Source organism: Macrotis lagotis, chromosome 1 (assembly GCF_037893015.1).
Source record: "Macrotis lagotis isolate mMagLag1 chromosome 1, bilby.v1.9.chrom.fasta, whole genome shotgun sequence".
Taxonomy (NCBI): domain Eukaryota; kingdom Metazoa; phylum Chordata; class Mammalia; order Peramelemorphia; family Peramelidae; genus Macrotis; species Macrotis lagotis.
This window is the reverse complement of record NC_133658.1, coordinates 454,381,820-454,398,817: the sequence shown is the minus strand read 5'-3', so window position 1 is coordinate 454,398,817 and position 16,998 is coordinate 454,381,820. Positions and strand designations below refer to the sequence as shown.

General features: G+C 34.8%; 1 protein-coding gene across 1 annotated transcript in view; it reads right to left on the bottom strand.

The window, feature by feature from the left end:
* TRPC7 (transient receptor potential cation channel subfamily C member 7) overlaps nucleotides 1-16,998 on the bottom strand; it is a 280,328-nt gene that overhangs the window by 74,764 nt on the left and 188,566 nt on the right. Inside the window, exon 5 of the mRNA XM_074209695.1 lies at nucleotides 934-1,150. Within this exon, the coding sequence (XP_074065796.1) occupies nucleotides 934-1,150 (217 nt within the window). The remainder of the gene's footprint in view (nucleotides 1-933; nucleotides 1,151-16,998) is intronic.

Sequence of the window (16,998 nt, the reverse complement as noted above, 5' to 3'; positions counted from 1 at the left end):
AAAACCCACAGCACTCCCTAGTATGCCTGAATCATTAAAATGTTATTAGAAAAATTTAATGAAATAAATGAAAATTTATTTAAGGAATAATAAAAACAGAAAACATTATATTTTTAAGACAAAGACAAAGTATGACCCTGTGGGCCAGGAATCCTTATAATAACCCAAATTTCAATTTCAGTTTGATACACCTACAGTAGAGTATGCTGTTTCTCTTAATGACTTTCATCTTGGCTGAAGTAAAACCTCTTAACTCTCTAAACCTATCCAAACACCACCCTCTGTCAAGTCCCTGATTCCATTCCCATTCTCCCAGATACTCCATCACTCCATGAACCCTCTCTCAGGTGTACTCTTTGAGTCACTTGCTCTGACATTAGTCATCTTTGGCAAAAGTCATATATTGCCTAGAGATGTTATTGATTTTTACACAGACATCTTGGTTTTGTTAATTGGCTCCATGAACATCTTCTTGCTGGAATCAGTCTCTTCTCAGATAGTTTAGCTCTTAGTGTATAATTTAATACATTTCAGTGTGTTATTTATAAACTTAGTGTATAAGTGCATACCGCATTATTCTGTCTATTAATGGCTTCAAATATATTATCTTTATCTTCCCAAAGAAATTTTAAGTTACTTGAAAGCAGGGACTTGACATTAATAAATTCTTTTCTTGTTTACATTCTGCACCTCTATTAATAGTCTGGATACTGAGCAATCTATACATGTATACATGTATTATGTTATGGATGTCTATATCTATACTATTATCTTTAATATGCATATTTAGGATGTTAATGTTTTAAACTCTCTTCCATAAAAAAAAGAAAACTGTTTCCTGCCTTCCCTTTAGTCTAGTTGGAAAATGCTTCCCAGCTAAGTAGCATTCCCCAAGAGTGGAGGAGAGAATAGAAGATGGAGTTGTTTTCTTACCTAAAACCCACTTCATGATAAGCATTTCTGTCCATGAGAACTGGGTGGTTTTTACTCTAAAGATCTGTTTTGGATGATCCGTGATGGTCTCATTGGGGAGGTTTTTAACGCCTTCAAATCGGTCTGATGCATTCAGAACTAACAATCCCAGGAAGATTGTGAAAGAGACTGCATGGGCCACAAACTTCATGAAAGGGCTCCTCAGGGTCCGTCCTAACTGGAAATAAAATATGAAGATGACAGATGATTAAATTGGGGATTCCCTTTCCCCCTTGGCATTCTATTCTTCCACAAAAAGCTCAATCAGAAGATAATCCCAGAGGCAGCTAGGTGGCGCAATTGAGGTGGCTAGATGGAACAGTGAATAGAGCACCGGCCCTGGAGTCAGGAGTACCTGAGTTCAAATCAGGCCTCAGACACTTAATAATTACCTAGCTGTGTGGCCTTGGGCAAACCACTTAACCTCATTGCCTTGCAAAAACCTAAAAAAAAAAAAAAAAGATAATCCCAGTTTGGACAGATTATTTAAAACTACAGACTGAAAATATATCCCATAACATTTTCCTATGCCCATTTCCAGGTAATAGAAGGATATATTTTTGACAGACTCAATTCTTTTCTATTTTAGAAGGTTTTGAGGGATCATTGAAGGAGAGAGGTTTTAAATACACTTTCAAATCACCTCCACGTGCTAGTTAACAATAAAACTGTTTCACTAATTCTATGGACCTAAATTTCCTTACTCTTCTTATGATAACGTACTTAGCAGGATAGACAAAACCATATCTGGTACTTCTGGAACCTGGGATAGAGATTAGGAGTTAAGGAGATGATTGGGCTAGACAGCTTCATTCTTGAGACTTAAATGTCCAACCCAGAACAGTGTCTGAGATACCCCACCCCTGTGGGGAGTGAGAGAGCCCAAGCCACCTTGAGTCTGCTGTAGGAGATGGAACAGGTCAGGGTCTGTTGAGGAGTTTATTTGGGGTACAGAAACAGTTTGAGAATAGACAAAGTATTCCATGTCATAGTTTTTCTAAATGTTCCAATTCTTTTTTTTGTTGTTTTTGTTTTTGCCAGGCAATGTGTTGAGGGACAGCCCCAGGGAGTGATATTCACATATCCTTGGTCATCTCCTTCATCAAAGGTATGTATGGATTATTGCTCATTGTGTGGATCTGTTGGCTCACCAGTGAACCCTGACCTAGGATAATCTGTGGCTCCAGGATGGTTGTAAAAGGTTTCTTTGATAGAGAAGCACGCATTTTTCTAAGAACAAATATTGTAAATTTATCCAGGAATTTGTAAAACTGGGTCTCCTTTAACTGGTCTTTCCTGAGATAAGTTTCTGCTATAAAAGTCTGAGTTTCCAAAAATAAAGTTGGTAGATTTTCACTTCCCAACCTTTCATGTTCGGATATGTTTTTCTACCCGACCTGATTCTTGGAAATTCATGTCCAGACCCACACTAGAGCTATTGCAGGCGATAGCTGGTCCTGAACAAGGACTGACAGACGGACAGACAGCCGGACCTGGAGGGGAATCAATCTTGAAAGGAAAGATAAAGTCTGGACACCTGAGGGTCAAAAGAGCACTCATAAAGGGACAGCAGGCAATTAAGGTAAATAATTTTTTTCATCAGGTCTAAAGCAGAGAGCATTAAAAATGGAACAGGGACAGTCTAAGGACAGAGGACATTATTTGAAAGTGCTAAAGCAGATAGTTAAAGAAAGAGGCTTGTTAATAACAACAAAACAATTGGAAGAATTTAGTGAAAGTGTACAAAAATGTTGTCCTTGGTTTCCAGGAGTATTAAGTAATGAAAAATGGGAAACTGGAGAAACAGGTGAGTGAACATTTTAAACAGGAAGGTCAAGAGGCATTTCCTATAGGAGTCTTATCATTAGGGAATATTTTAAAAATCTGCCTGACTCCACCTGGAGATGTTCCTTTGGCTCAGAGGATATTAAAAGTTGATGTAGATGTTCAAACTATTCAGCAGGAAGATAAGAGTTAAAAAAAAGAGTGGTGGCTTTACCTCCAATGCCACCTCCAGACTGCTCAAAAATAGATAAGGGAGAGAAGATTCCATGGGACATGAGAGAATCATTGTTCTCTTTTCCCATATTTGAAAGACCTGATCCAAGGATTCTAAGGATTGTTTTCAGAGAATACAATAATTTAGATTTTAAAACATTTAGAGAATTAAAATCAGCAACAAGCATGTATGGTAATGCCAGTCCATATGTTTTTGAATAAAATAGAAATATTAGGTAGACAAATATTAGCCCCAGAAGATTGGACCACAATAGCAAAAACTGCTCTTACACCAGGAGATTACTTAATATGGAAAACTGAATTTTTTGAGAATTATACTAGTCAGGTTAAAAGAAATGAAGCAGCAGGGTTAAGAATAACATTTGAAATGCTCTTTAGTACTGGTCATGGGCAGGAGTAAATAATCAAATAATCAAATTGGGTATAGTTTACAGGCACATGAACAGGCATGGTTAAAAACTGCCTGAAAAAGAAGGAGGTGATGGGTGTGAGAGATCAGACAGCTTGTTTGCTCATGGCTCACTTATCTAGATCTTGAAGTTAACTGAGAGAGAAATTAAGAAAAAGCATTAGATGAGAGAGAGAGAGAGAGAGAGAGAGAGAGAAATTGTTTCATGAAGACTTGATAAAATAAAATAAAATGTTAAATTTTTAAAAATTCTGTTTAATTTCAAAAAGACAAGATAATCAGGTTTGATTATTACAAAAAATAATGGGAATGGGATGATTGAGGATTTAAAAATAGAAGACTCCCCTCCCAGAAAAGATTTAGGGCTGTTGAAGTTATTTGGTTTATTCTAAGTTGATAGGGGACAGGGGTTATTTCAATTAGGCTAAAGGATTTTTGAGTGACGTGACTATTTGCCTTCTCAAAAGTTATAGTTATTTATAGTTAAAATCAAGAAGTGTTAGATATAAAAACCTTTGAATGGAAAAATGTATTGTGAAAAAATGGAAGGATCTCTGCATTTTTCCTCAGGTTTCTTGGAAGATTTGTCACCTTTGGTGGTGTTATCCTGTTTTTTGTCTTTGTGTAATGTTTAAAGGGACCCTCTAGTGTGAGAGCAGAGTGGGGTTTCCCCTGATTTTGGGGGCCTCTCTGGTTCTAAATGCTCTGACTTCATTTATGTGTCTATATGTGTTTGCTTTAAAATACAGGCAGAGAGAAGCCCTCAGCTCTCTCTCAGGCTTGCTGTTCTCTGTGTTCTGATTGGGCAATCTTCTTTCCATTCATTCTTTTCAAAATTAGATCTTTTTTTCCAAAACTCATGATTGGCACCAAAAAAAGGAGATTTTTCCTGAGAATCATGTTGCTTTTGGAGGAGAAGGGGTTCTATTATTTTCTCTTATTTTCTAGTGTCTCTTTTCTGGTCTGATAGACTAATAGAATTTTATTTACTAAATTTGGCAAATTATACTTATAAGGGACCTAGGAGAAATTGAAATTGTCCCTAAAATTATTTTTTGGTCTGGTTTTAATTAGCATGATAAACAAACAAACAAACAAACAAATAAATATATATATGTATTTTATATATATATATATATATATATGAAATAAAAAAAATTTTGGTGTGAGCAAGGAATGATAAAAAGTAAAGGTAAATAATTAGTACATACTACCTTGATATCTCAAAATGTGAGGAATCTCCAATTCCTAGAACATCATTTTGTCAGTGAAGATAGAAAGTTCTTTTAAGTTAGAGCATTGAGAAGTTGGAATAACACTGATACAGATAAGAAGGATTTGCAAACTGTTGTATTTTGAAAAGGAAAATAATTTAAGGTAATTTTGAATATGAGTTTGGAATTTATAGGATTATTAAGAGAACTTTAAAGAAAATCTTGTAAACATAAAAAGGGATTTTAGAAACATTTGGTCTCAAGAAATTTTTATGTACTACAGAGTTTTAGGGAGTAAAGGGAATGAATGTATATTAAATTGAAATGTGGTATATATAATTAGTAAAATTTGTATAAGAACAGATTCAGACAATTTTTTGAAATTTTAATATTGTGTTACAGTAACAAACAATGGATGAATTGAAGTATCATCCATCACCTTTGTAATGATTTGTTATAAGGAAATTGAAGATTACCTTGACAACAAGGTTATATTTCTCAAGGTCTTTTGGCTCAGAGATTATGAAAAGCTGTGCTCTTCCACCTAGTGTTTCTTTCTTTTTTTTTATGTTTTTGCAAGGCAAATGGGGTTAAGTGGCTTGCCCAAGGCCACACAGCTAAGTAATTATTAAGTGTCTGAGACCAGATTTGAACCCAGGTACTCCTGACTTCAGGGCTGGTGCTTTATCCACTGCACCACCTAGCTGCCCCCACCTAGTGTTTCTTAAAGGGAATATTTATATGTAAGATCAAAGTAACTTATTTAATATCTGTTGTTCAAGAAGAAGAAATTATATATGTATCCTGTAACCCTGGCATTGGTAAAAGTTTTACATTGAATTTTTTGGAATTTTATATATATATATATATTAATATAAAACTACATTGGATTTTTTGAAATTATTATATATAAAACTAAATCCATAGAGAATAGGAGTATATTTGAAGAAGAGGAAAATAAGCTTATAAAACAGAGATGTGAAAGAAATTTATGTGTAACAGATATTTAGTTATATGGTTAACTTTAAGAGAATGAGATGTCAGCATGGAAACATTATGCTTCATGTAGGTTAAGAATTTAATGTTTAATTTTTAAAAAAAGCAAAAATGGTAACCTCCGAAGAAGGTTGTATAAGAAATTGGGAATTTATAGCTTAACTGCAATTATTTCCAATAATACTGAATAAATATGAGAGGCTTTGAAAAATGATTGGGAGATTTAAAATTATGTAACCCATAGTTAGGTAATATTGAAAAGTTATATGATCTAGTTTTATCAGTATAAGCTATTTTACTGTAATGATATCAAAGCCTGGAGTTAATGATTGATTGCTCTGTAGAGGTAATAAGGGAAAATATCTGAAGTTATGACACTCTAGGTTTCCTGAAATTTTTAAACAATGTGATGGACCTTATTCTAGACCTGTAGGTCCAAGCATAAATGCAATTTAAAAAAAATAATTTTTTTAATCAAAATAAAAGAATGAATTATATGCCTAGTTAATGGTATCAGTAGAACAGCTACAAACCCTTAACATTTACAGATAGTAAGTATAGTTATCATGTGGTCGGATACATAGAAACAGCTTTTATTAAATATGGCACTGATGAAAAATTATATCAAGTCTTTAAAGAGTTACAAGAAGTTATAAGAGATAGATATAATCCTTTTTTGAATATATACATTCCCACACTGAATTGCCTGGGCCCATATATGAAGGCAATCATAGGGCTGATCAATTAACCTTTCTACTTCTTATAAGCTTAGTAGAAGAGCAAGCTAGGCAGTGTCACAAAAAAATTCACTAGAATGCCTCTTTATTAAGGAAAGAATTTAAAATCACCAGAGAACATACAAGGAATATAGTAATATCCTGTCAACTATGCATTCCATATTTACCTACCCCTCCAAATTATTCTAAGAATCCTAGAGGCCAGGTTTGTAATGAATTGTGGCAGATGGATGTGACTCATTATGCACCTTTTGGAAAAATGAAATTTATTCATGTTACTGTAGATACATTTAGTTCAAGTGCAATGGCAACAGCACAAAGTTCAAAGGCTACACAAGGTGTGAGTGATCATTATTTCATTGCTTTGCTATTGCAGGGATACCAAAAACCATAAAAACAGATAATGGCCTTGGATTTACTTCTATGGCATTTAAACAATTCTGCCTATATTACAATATAAAACATATTACAGGTATTCCCTATAACCCCACTGGTCTAGATTTAGTAGAAAGAAAACATAAAGATCTTAAGAGATTGCTGGAAGTGCAAAAGAAGGGAGAATATATAGGGACAAAGGAAACAAAGAAGGAGAGTAAATCTTGCCTTATATATCATGAATTTTTTAACATTGAATAATAAACAATTAACACCTGGAGAAAGATTTTTTAGGATATGCAACATGAAGAGAAGGGCATGGTCATGTGGAAGGATCCTAAGGCAACACAATGAAAATGACTGGATCCATTGTTAACCTGGGGTCAAGGGTATGCTTCTGTTTTGTCCACAGATGGAGAAACTGTCTGGGTACCAGGAAGAAACATCAGACGGTGCAGACCAGATGAATCAAGCAATAAAGAAAATGAATAATTTACACTTAATAAATTGAAAAGGAAAAGATGAGAGGGGAACAAGAAATCGAAAAGGAAAAGACGAGAGGAGAACATGTCATGGATTTATGGGACAATTTATGATGCTTACATTACTCGTGAACAATTTGGGAACTGTAAAAGGAATTGAATATTGGACTTCTGTTCAAAACCCTCCAATGGATAGCTGCTCTACAATGGGGAAAGAGAATGGCTGAAATTGTATTAATTGGGGAAGATGCAGATTATTTGGGATATAACAAAGTTCCTACTGGAGATATCAAAGAAGAGAAGCTGAGAAGAAAATTTAGGCATAATTTCTCTTGTCTAAATACTGTGACACCTATATATTTTTGTAAAACATGTATGGTTGAACCATGTGTTAAATTAAGTAAAACTAAACATTCAACTCATCCAAATATTTATAACATGGGAACATTTAGGATCTTAGAAATATCAGGAATTCCATTTGAAGAAAGTATTGAAGGAAGAAAGATATTTCCTACAGAATTTCCTTGTTTAAATTTACATACTTGGGATTTCAAAAATGTTTTTACCCTGGGTTGCCAGTCATACCCCAAATAGAAAAATTTATGATGATTCTATTTTGCTACAGGTGTGAAATTCTCCTGATAGAGTTGTTCCATGGGGCATTCCAGGCTATATTAAACCAATTATGTACCCAGAAATAGGGTTAGCTAATTCAAAGAAATGGAAGGCTATGGCAGCTATAGATGAGATAAAGTATATACAATGGAATAAGATGTTGGACAAAATATCTTATGAAGAAAAGAAATTGTCTGTGACTACATGCACAGGACCAAATATTGCCTTCATGATAGGATCTTTCAAAGATGTCAATATTATCAGAGAAAATAGGTGGATATAATGTTGACTGTTACAATTACACTATTCCAGCATGTATAAATAAGGAAGTGGAGGATGATGATGTTGTTTTCATGATAAGAAAACCAAAATTTGCTATAATACCCACCCAGGTAGAAGGCTGGTATATGTCTGCTGCTGATGAGTTCTTAGAAAAAACATTAAAGAGAATTAGGCAGAAGAGATGTATTAATTGCATTGTGTATCATAGCAGCCATTATAGCAGCTACTTTGGTGACTATTTCTGTACAAGTAGGGAATAGAAAAAAAATTGGAAGCTAAATATATTCTAGAATTATCAGAAAATGCTCAGGAGAGAATTAATGAAGATATTTATCATTTGATTAATGCATTACAAACCTCTGTAAAAGACAATTGCAATGTGATTATAGATTTTCTGCTGTTTGTGTTATAATACCTCACTTATTCCATGGGATAATATAAAAGGTTATTTGAATGGAATATAGTATAATGATAACTGTGGATATGAATCAATTGCATAAAATTGTTAATGATATTGCATTGGCACCTAGAATGGAAATGGACTCAGGTATTGATAATTTGTTTAACTTTGTTAATAGGTTTCATCCTTTTCATTTTATGAACCTGTTAGTGAGCATGCTTCCTGGTATCTTTGCATTATTATTATTGATACTGTGTATTATACCCATTTGTATTAAATGTCTTTTGTCACTGGAACAAAACATAGATGTCCTGACACACTGCCTAAAGTTTCAGCATGCCTAAGAAGGGGTTATCTGTAGAGGGCCAGCCCCAGGGAGTGATATTCACATGGACTTGGTGATCTTCTTCATCAAAGGTATGTATGGATTATTGCTCATTGTATGCATCTGTTGGCTCACCAGTGAACCCTGACCTAGGATAATCTGTGGCTCCAGGATGGTTGTAAAAGGTTTCTTTGATAGAGAAGCATTCATTTTTCTAGGAACAAATATTGTAAATTTACCCAGGAACTTGTAAAACTGGGTCTCATTTAACTGGTCATTCCTGAGATAAATTTTTGCTATAAAAGTCTGAGTTTCCAAAAATAAAGTTGGTAGATTTTCACTTCCCAACCTTTCGTCTTCGGATATGTTTTTCTACCTGACCTGACTCTCAGAAATTCGTGTCCAGACCCACACCAGAGCTATTGCAGGTGATAGCAATGGGGTTAAGTGACTTGCTAAGATCATAAAGCTAGGTAATAAGAGTCTGAGGCTAGATTTGAAGTCAGGTCCTCCTACTCCAGGGCTGGTGCTCTGTCCACTGTGGCACCTAGCTGCTACTGTTGCAATTCTTCTTACTAACTTGGTTCAAAGTCTCGTTATTTCTACTTGTGTTGGAGTTCAAATATTGCTAACAAGTTCTAAATTTTGGCATTTGAGGGTAAATTCATAGTTGCCCTGCCTAGTTGTTGTTATTGAGTTTACTATCTAAAGTAATATAAAATAAGCTGCTTAATATTTGGGGTTATTTGATCATTTAAAAAATTATTTAAGATCTTGAAAACTCTATTGGATCTTTTTTGTTTTATATTATTCTTGTTTTGAAATATTCTTAAAGAACCCAGACTCTTCCTATGTAGAAAATAGGGAGTTTGGGTGGGGGATGAGATTCCTAAAAGGAAATTTTTACCTTGTAGAAGGTGATTAACTTTCTTTCTGGGCCTCAGTTTAGCCATCTATAAAAGAAAAAGGATGGATGAGATTATCCCCAGATCATCTGACATTCTACAAGTACATAATTTTAAGAAAGAACTGGAATGTATGTACTTTGCTAGGGTAGCTGTGTGGCACAGCAGATAAAGTGCCAGGAATGGAGTCAAGGAGACTCATCTTCATGAGTTCAAATCTGACTTCAGACACTTACTAACTGTATAACTCTGGGAGAGTCAATTTTGTTTACTTCAGTGTTCTTGTCTGTAAAATGAGTGAGAGAAGGAAATGGTAAACCACTGCAGTATCTTTGTCAAGGAAAACCAAAATGGAACCATGAAGGATCAGATATGACTGAAAAACAACTAAACAACAACAAAGTACTTTGCTGGTTATGATAAATCTTTATTAATGGAGATATTAAATGACCTCATTTCATTTGGGTTTTCTCACATTTCTTTTCCTATACAATCCAGTTCTAATCTAATCCAGTCCAATAAGGATTTAAATGCCTACTAGTCTCTTGAGATTGCCAAATTCAGGAAAGGGAAGTAGGCTCTTTTTGCTGGAACATAAAATGAATGAAAGGGAACAAATTAACCCAGAAGGGTAGGTTGGAGCCAGCTTGTGTAGTTCTAATTCTGTGTCTCTCATTTAGGGAGGCAGATAAAAAGGAACTAGATGAAATAGGAAAGTATTTCTGAAGCATAGTTGGGAGTCCACTATAGGTACTTAATAAGTTCTCCTTGATAAATTGATTGCAGTTCACTCTGAAGTACATACACATTGGATTTCCTTATTTCATTCATTCACTCTTCTACAAATTCCTGTTTGTCCTTTATAAATTTCACAATCTGGCTCCAAACCACCTTTCTAGCATTGTAATGTATTACTCTGCTTCATAACTATGGTCTGGCCAAACTCCTCCTTGCCATTCCTCCAACATTCCTCCATTCCCTGCTTGCTTCAAAACCCAACTGGTGTCACTACCCACATCAAGCCTTTCCTGTTCTTGCAGCTGCTATATTTTATAGACTCTCTCTCCTCCTTCCTCTATCTCCTCTTCTTTCTTCTTCTCCTCCTTTTTATTCCTCCTTCTCCTCTTCCTCTTCCTCCTCCTCCTCTTCCTCCACCTTCTTCTTCTTTTCTCTCTCTCATTCTCTCTCTCTCTCTCTCTCTCTCTCTCTCTCTCTCTCTCTCTCTCTCTCTCTCTCTCTCTCTCTCTCTCCCTCCCTCCCTCCCTCCCATAATAGAAATGCTTCTTGAGGGAAGTGACTATTTTTGACTTTGTAGCTTCAGCCCCCAGGACAGTGTTGGACACATGGTAAATATTTAATAAATGGTTATTCATTGCTTGGTTCATTCAGACATTCAATTCCATCAATAGAATATATACCATAAGTGACAGATTATTCTTTCAGAAATGAATCAATAATAGATGTTTAAGTAAAATTCCTCTAAGAGTATGTCTAATATAACATTTATAAAACAGGTGGGTTGATAAATGCTATTTTAATATGCTTTAGTATGGCAATTATCTACTTTAATTACAGTAGCTATTAGTGTAGCATGATTGATTATAATTAAAAAGCTTTGGCACTAACCTAAGGAAGTAACCAAATTAGGAAAAAAGTGCTTATTTTCATCTTTCAGTTTTACCTGCATTTCAGTTCTTGTGTACAGAAAACCTAGATCAACTATGAGACATGAAGGATAGTAGTGATTCTGGGAGAAATTCAATTAAGTCCTCCTGTCTTGTGGTCTGAGGTCAGCATAACTTCTGAAATATCAGCTAAAGAAATTAATATTTATCAATTTCTCATTAAAGAAATTAACATTTATATGATGTTTTTGTTCAGTCATTTTAGCCATATCTAACTCTTCAAGAACACATTTAAAGTTTTTTTGGCAAAAGATACTGGAGTGGTTTGCCATTTTCTTCTCCAACTCATTTTACAGATGAGGAAATTGAGGCAAATAACATTAAATAATCTGCTCAAGGTTACACAGCTAGTAAGTGTTTGAGATCAGATTCGAATTCAGGAAGACACATTTTCCTGGCTCTAGGGCCAGCACTCAATCCACTGAATTGCCTGGTTACCCCAACATTTACATGAGGCACCCAGAAAAGGGAGAGGGTTTCTGTGATTTACTTAACTCTCAATTTGATAGTTCACTAAATTGAGGAATTGAAAGTATTTTAGCTAACAAACAAGATTTTTAAAATATAAATGTTGACATTATTTATATAAAATATAATTAATATTTATTATTTATTACCTGTTTAACCTTGTGTCAAGCCCCAGGGGAGATGAAACAATTGCATATTTACATAGAAATGGACTGAGTAAAAAAACTCTTGAGAATCATTGTGGAAATTATTGAAAAAGCACTAATTCTAGAGGCAAATCTCATCTCTGATGCTTAATAACTGAAGTTTTGGCTAGTCACTTACACCAAACCAAGTTTCTTCATACAGAAAAGGAGTAGACTAAACTTATTGATCCTTGAGTCTCTTCCAGCTCTAGTTATATTATACTATGGTCCCAATGGGATCTCACTCTTTCCTGAGGCAGTCCAGTCTAGTCTACTGGTAGACATTAATCATTTAGAAGCTCTTAATAATGGGGGAGGGAAAGTACTAGGTAGAGCAATAGGTTTGAAATCAGACCTGAGTTTGAATAATGACTTATAAGCCCTTAGTTATCTTACCATCAGTTCTTCATTTTTGAAAGGGCATCTTCATCGCTGATTCATAGTGCTGCTATGAAGTCATGATATATCTTAAGAACTCAATAGAACAAGAATAATAGGTATTATTCTATTAAGCCCAAATCTACCTTCCTCTTACTTCCACACATTGGTTCTTATTTTGATGTTTAGGGCCAAGCATAAGTGTAATTAATCCTTCAAATATTTGAATACAGCTACTACTTTCCCCCTAAGTCTTCACCAGGCTAAATGTCCCTAATTGCTTCAATTCATCATTAGCTTACTTGGATTTGAGATGCTGGAGTGTTTTCTGAACCAGCTTTAGATTGTCAGTGTTTTCTTAAAAAAAGTGTCCAGAACTATAGTTTTCTTTGCCTCTTACCTATGATCAACCTCATTTCGACTCCCATTCTTTCACACCCACTCCCATGCCTTCACTTGTAAAAGTGACTTCAACTTGGCACTGTTCATTAAATGGCAATCAATGATAATGTGAATGCAATAGGGCAATATTGGAGGAACTGAGGAGGAAACAAGAAGATTGATTCTAACTTTTAAGATTCTCATGCATCCACATTCCGATTTAGAAAAATAGTTTTAGGGACTAAAGTGGTTGTATCCTTTTTCTTTAGCTTTCTGTCCTTCCCCTATGTTAAATAACTTCGTAAATTATTTCGAATGTATAATAAATCTTGGGGAATATCTTTAATTTTTCCTAGATATCATTTGTTGGACCAATCCAGGGTCAATTTCACATCTGATATAGCACTTGGGGATAGAAACAACTTACTTTCCACATCCAAGTTATTTCTCTTCTTGGAATTATAGGTGGGTCTGTTTTATAGAGCTCACAATTGATAAAGCTTTGCAAAGGTTAAATGAAAAGTAATCACTGCTTCTTCATAGCAGGAAATAAATGCCTATTTGATTCAGGAAAAACAGTAATTATACTTTTAAAACAATTCTTCCTTCTGACATCAGGCCACCAGATGAGACCAGCTAAAGAGAGGAAGTTGACTGGTAACTGAGCAACTGAGTCCAGATCATCATTATAGCTAATAATAGAAATTGCAGCCTTAGGAAGGTTTAGGAACTTGTTCTGCCAGAAACTGATCACAGCTTAGAGAAAGTCAAGAGTCCCTGGCCCATAATCTAATTATCCAACAAAACTGATCTTCCTAAGAAATCACTGAGACAAGGCAACTGTCCTATGTATTTGAATCACATACAGCTAACAGAAAACAGGTTCAGTGATTGTGCAAATAACTAGTAGGTATGGTCTAGGAAAAGAAAGATGCCATGAAAACTGATCACAAACCAGATTAAATATGTTTTACACAAAAAAGCCAAAAACACAACAATATGACTATGAAACTTGAAAAAATTAATGTCAGCAGTAGTATTGGATATGGAAAGAAATGGTATTTGATTGTGAGAAGAGGATTAGATGAGGGGACAGAAACCCTGTGTTTGAATTGATAATCTGCTACATATTATATATGTGACCTTGGACAAATTATCTTTCTTCCTCTATATAAGAAGGTAGTTGATCTAGACAATCTCCAATTTCTCTACAGACCTCCTTTTCAAAAGGTGTCCCCTCTTTTGAAAAAAATCACCCTATTCCTCCAAAAAGAAGACTTATTATCACTCATTAGCATCTGTGTTCAGTAAGTCCTTTATAAAACTGATTTGAAGTAGTGGGGAAAAAAAACTATTTAAATTCTAATACTAGAGGACATTTTCTGTGTAATTTGGTAAATTAGTCTTCCTCTATTAGGTTCACACTTATGATGCTCATGTCTGATATCTATCTATCTATCTATCATTTATCTGTCTGTCTATCTATCATCTGTCCACACAAATGCATATTTATATTAGTAATATGCTTATATTTATATTACTAATATAAATATATACACACATACATAAATCTATACATATCCTAAATATGGACTAGATCTTCAATTTCATTGGTTTAGGAAAACTCCCAGGTAAAACTCCCTCTATCAAAGCAGGTTGCAACTTCTCTATAATTTAAGAGTTCCTTAGGGGAATTTAGAGATTCAATGACTTGCCCAGTATGTGTCAGAAGCATAATCTCTCCACAAATACCTCTTCAATACTTTGAACCAGGCATTGTTGCCACTTTTGGATATTAACTGTACTGCCATTGCTCAGCAACCTTTGAGGTTATATAACTTCATCTGTATTTATCATTCAGCTAAGAACATTGCTGGTATAATCTCCTGGCCCCTACATCATTCTCTCCTTTTTGAAGGATTTAGATCCTAGCTTATGGTTTTCCTTTTCATCTCAGATGTTGCCCTCATACTGGGAGTATAGAAGCACTGAGGATCATTCAAATCACCATATTTCCTATTCAGCCTGTTCAACTTCTAGGAAACACGTCTGCAGACCAACCTGGCATCCCATAGGGATTTGTCATACTTTTGATTTCTACATTGCCAATAACCAAGATACCTCAATTTATAATTTTGAATTTTTTTACTATAATCTTTAAACCTTCCATATTTTCTGTGCCTCACTCCTAAATCTAATTCTTCATCCTCAAGGCAATTGCTATCTCTCTCTGGTCTTCTTATCAATCCTCTTTTCTCAGGGCTCAATTTCTTCCCTTCAAGGGAAGATAATAAACTCAATGTCTTCTACCCTTGATTCTTTTGCCTCCATCTCTCTTAATCTTGCATCTATCTTTTCTACTCATAAATTTCAGTGGAGTGAGTTCTACAAGAATCCATGCTCTCTAATTTCAAATGGGCCTTTACTAACCTCACAGAAAATCTTTTATTTTTTCCTTGAACAATTCCCCATCTGAGTTGCCCAGTAGCTATTTCAAATATTTTCTTCTCTTTTCAAGCCCCCAATCACAACCCTCCACTTTAATGAAAAAAAATGAAAGTATCCACTATGAATTCTCTTGTTTTCCTTTCACCATAACCTCAAAACCTCTCCTTTTCTCTGTTCTCTGAGGAAGGGGTGGACAATGTCAGCCTTTCAGCTATGTCTTTGCTTCCATTCACTCCCATTTCCTCATTTTCTCTAGCAGCTCTTCTTTCTCTTAGCTTTAATTTCTCCTTCCTTATCAATTCCTTCCCTGCTACCTGAAAATGTTTTCATATTTAAATCTTGATATTTGAACTCTGACCTTAAAAAATTGATGCAGCTATCTTCCATGTCTGAGGGATACTCTCTCCTTACCTCTGTCTCTCAGAGATTTTGGCTTTCTTGAAGGTACTAGCTCAGGTAGTAACTTCTGATTCCCCTAGTTATTAGTACTTTCTCTCCTTCCAATGTCTTCATTCTCCCTTTCCCCCCCTCCACCCCCATTCCATTTATTCTTAAAGTTCTACCAGTATAGAGATGATCCTGACTTCTTAAAGTCTCTGTCATTGGTTCATAAACTGTGGCAGGCACTTCTAATGGCAAAATTTTAAAATACATAATGTTGGGTATGAAGTCTGAAGACTTGCCAAGCTAATTTCAGAGATCTTATAGTCAATCAACATGCTGCCTAAAGGATAATAAAATTTTCATGTGTAGTAACTCATAAAAACTGCCTTAAAGTCATAGAAATATTGCAATCCATGCTGGCTGTAGGAGTACCTACATTGACAGAATTGTAAATCCTTGAAGGTTTCAAAGCACTTTTCTCACCACAGCCTTCTGAAGTGGGTCATGAAAGGTTTACCAATCCCAGTTTACAGATGAGAAAATCAAGAAACACAGAAGTTAAGGCCACGAAGTGCATAATAAATGTTGGAGATAGGATTCAAACCCAGTGTGTTGACTTCAAATTTAGTGTTACTTGATTTATATCACATTGCACCACACACAATAATAGCAACTATTTATATAATATTTTAAAGTTTGCAAACTACTTTATACAATTAATCCATTCAGTTCTCAAAATAGACCTGAAGGGTCCATTGAAACTTCTACTCACCTTTTTGAAAGTTAAAGGCTATTACCCTAATTTTACAGATAAAAAATTGAGGGTCAGAAGGGTTTAAATGACTTGCTTAGGGTTGAAGAACTCCTAAGGCCGAATTCAAGCACATTCTTGATTGCAAATTCAGTGCTTTATTTAATACTCTATGCTTTATATACCTCCGTATACCCTTCTATTAAATCATTTCAGTTCTAGTACAGTCAGATATACCTTCAAAGGGATTCCAATGTTTACTCGACATTTGCTTTGTTTCTGATTTTTTTTTTTGGTGTGGGGAAGCACTACTTTGATATTTCTCCAAATCATTTAACTGCCATTGTGATAGACTAGAAATCTACTTCAAAAGCAACAGATGAGCTTCTGATGTTGTTTTCTGATCTTTCTTAATGAGTTCTTTGACTAGTTTATAAGTATAATTGAATATACTTACAGAGAAAGATTAGGGATTATGGCTCTGATTATATTATTATAGAGAATTTCCAGTTTAGGAAACTCCCTCCTCCATTGCAGCAATCTATAGTTTCATTGAGTACTACAAAGTTAAATGACTTGCCCTGGAT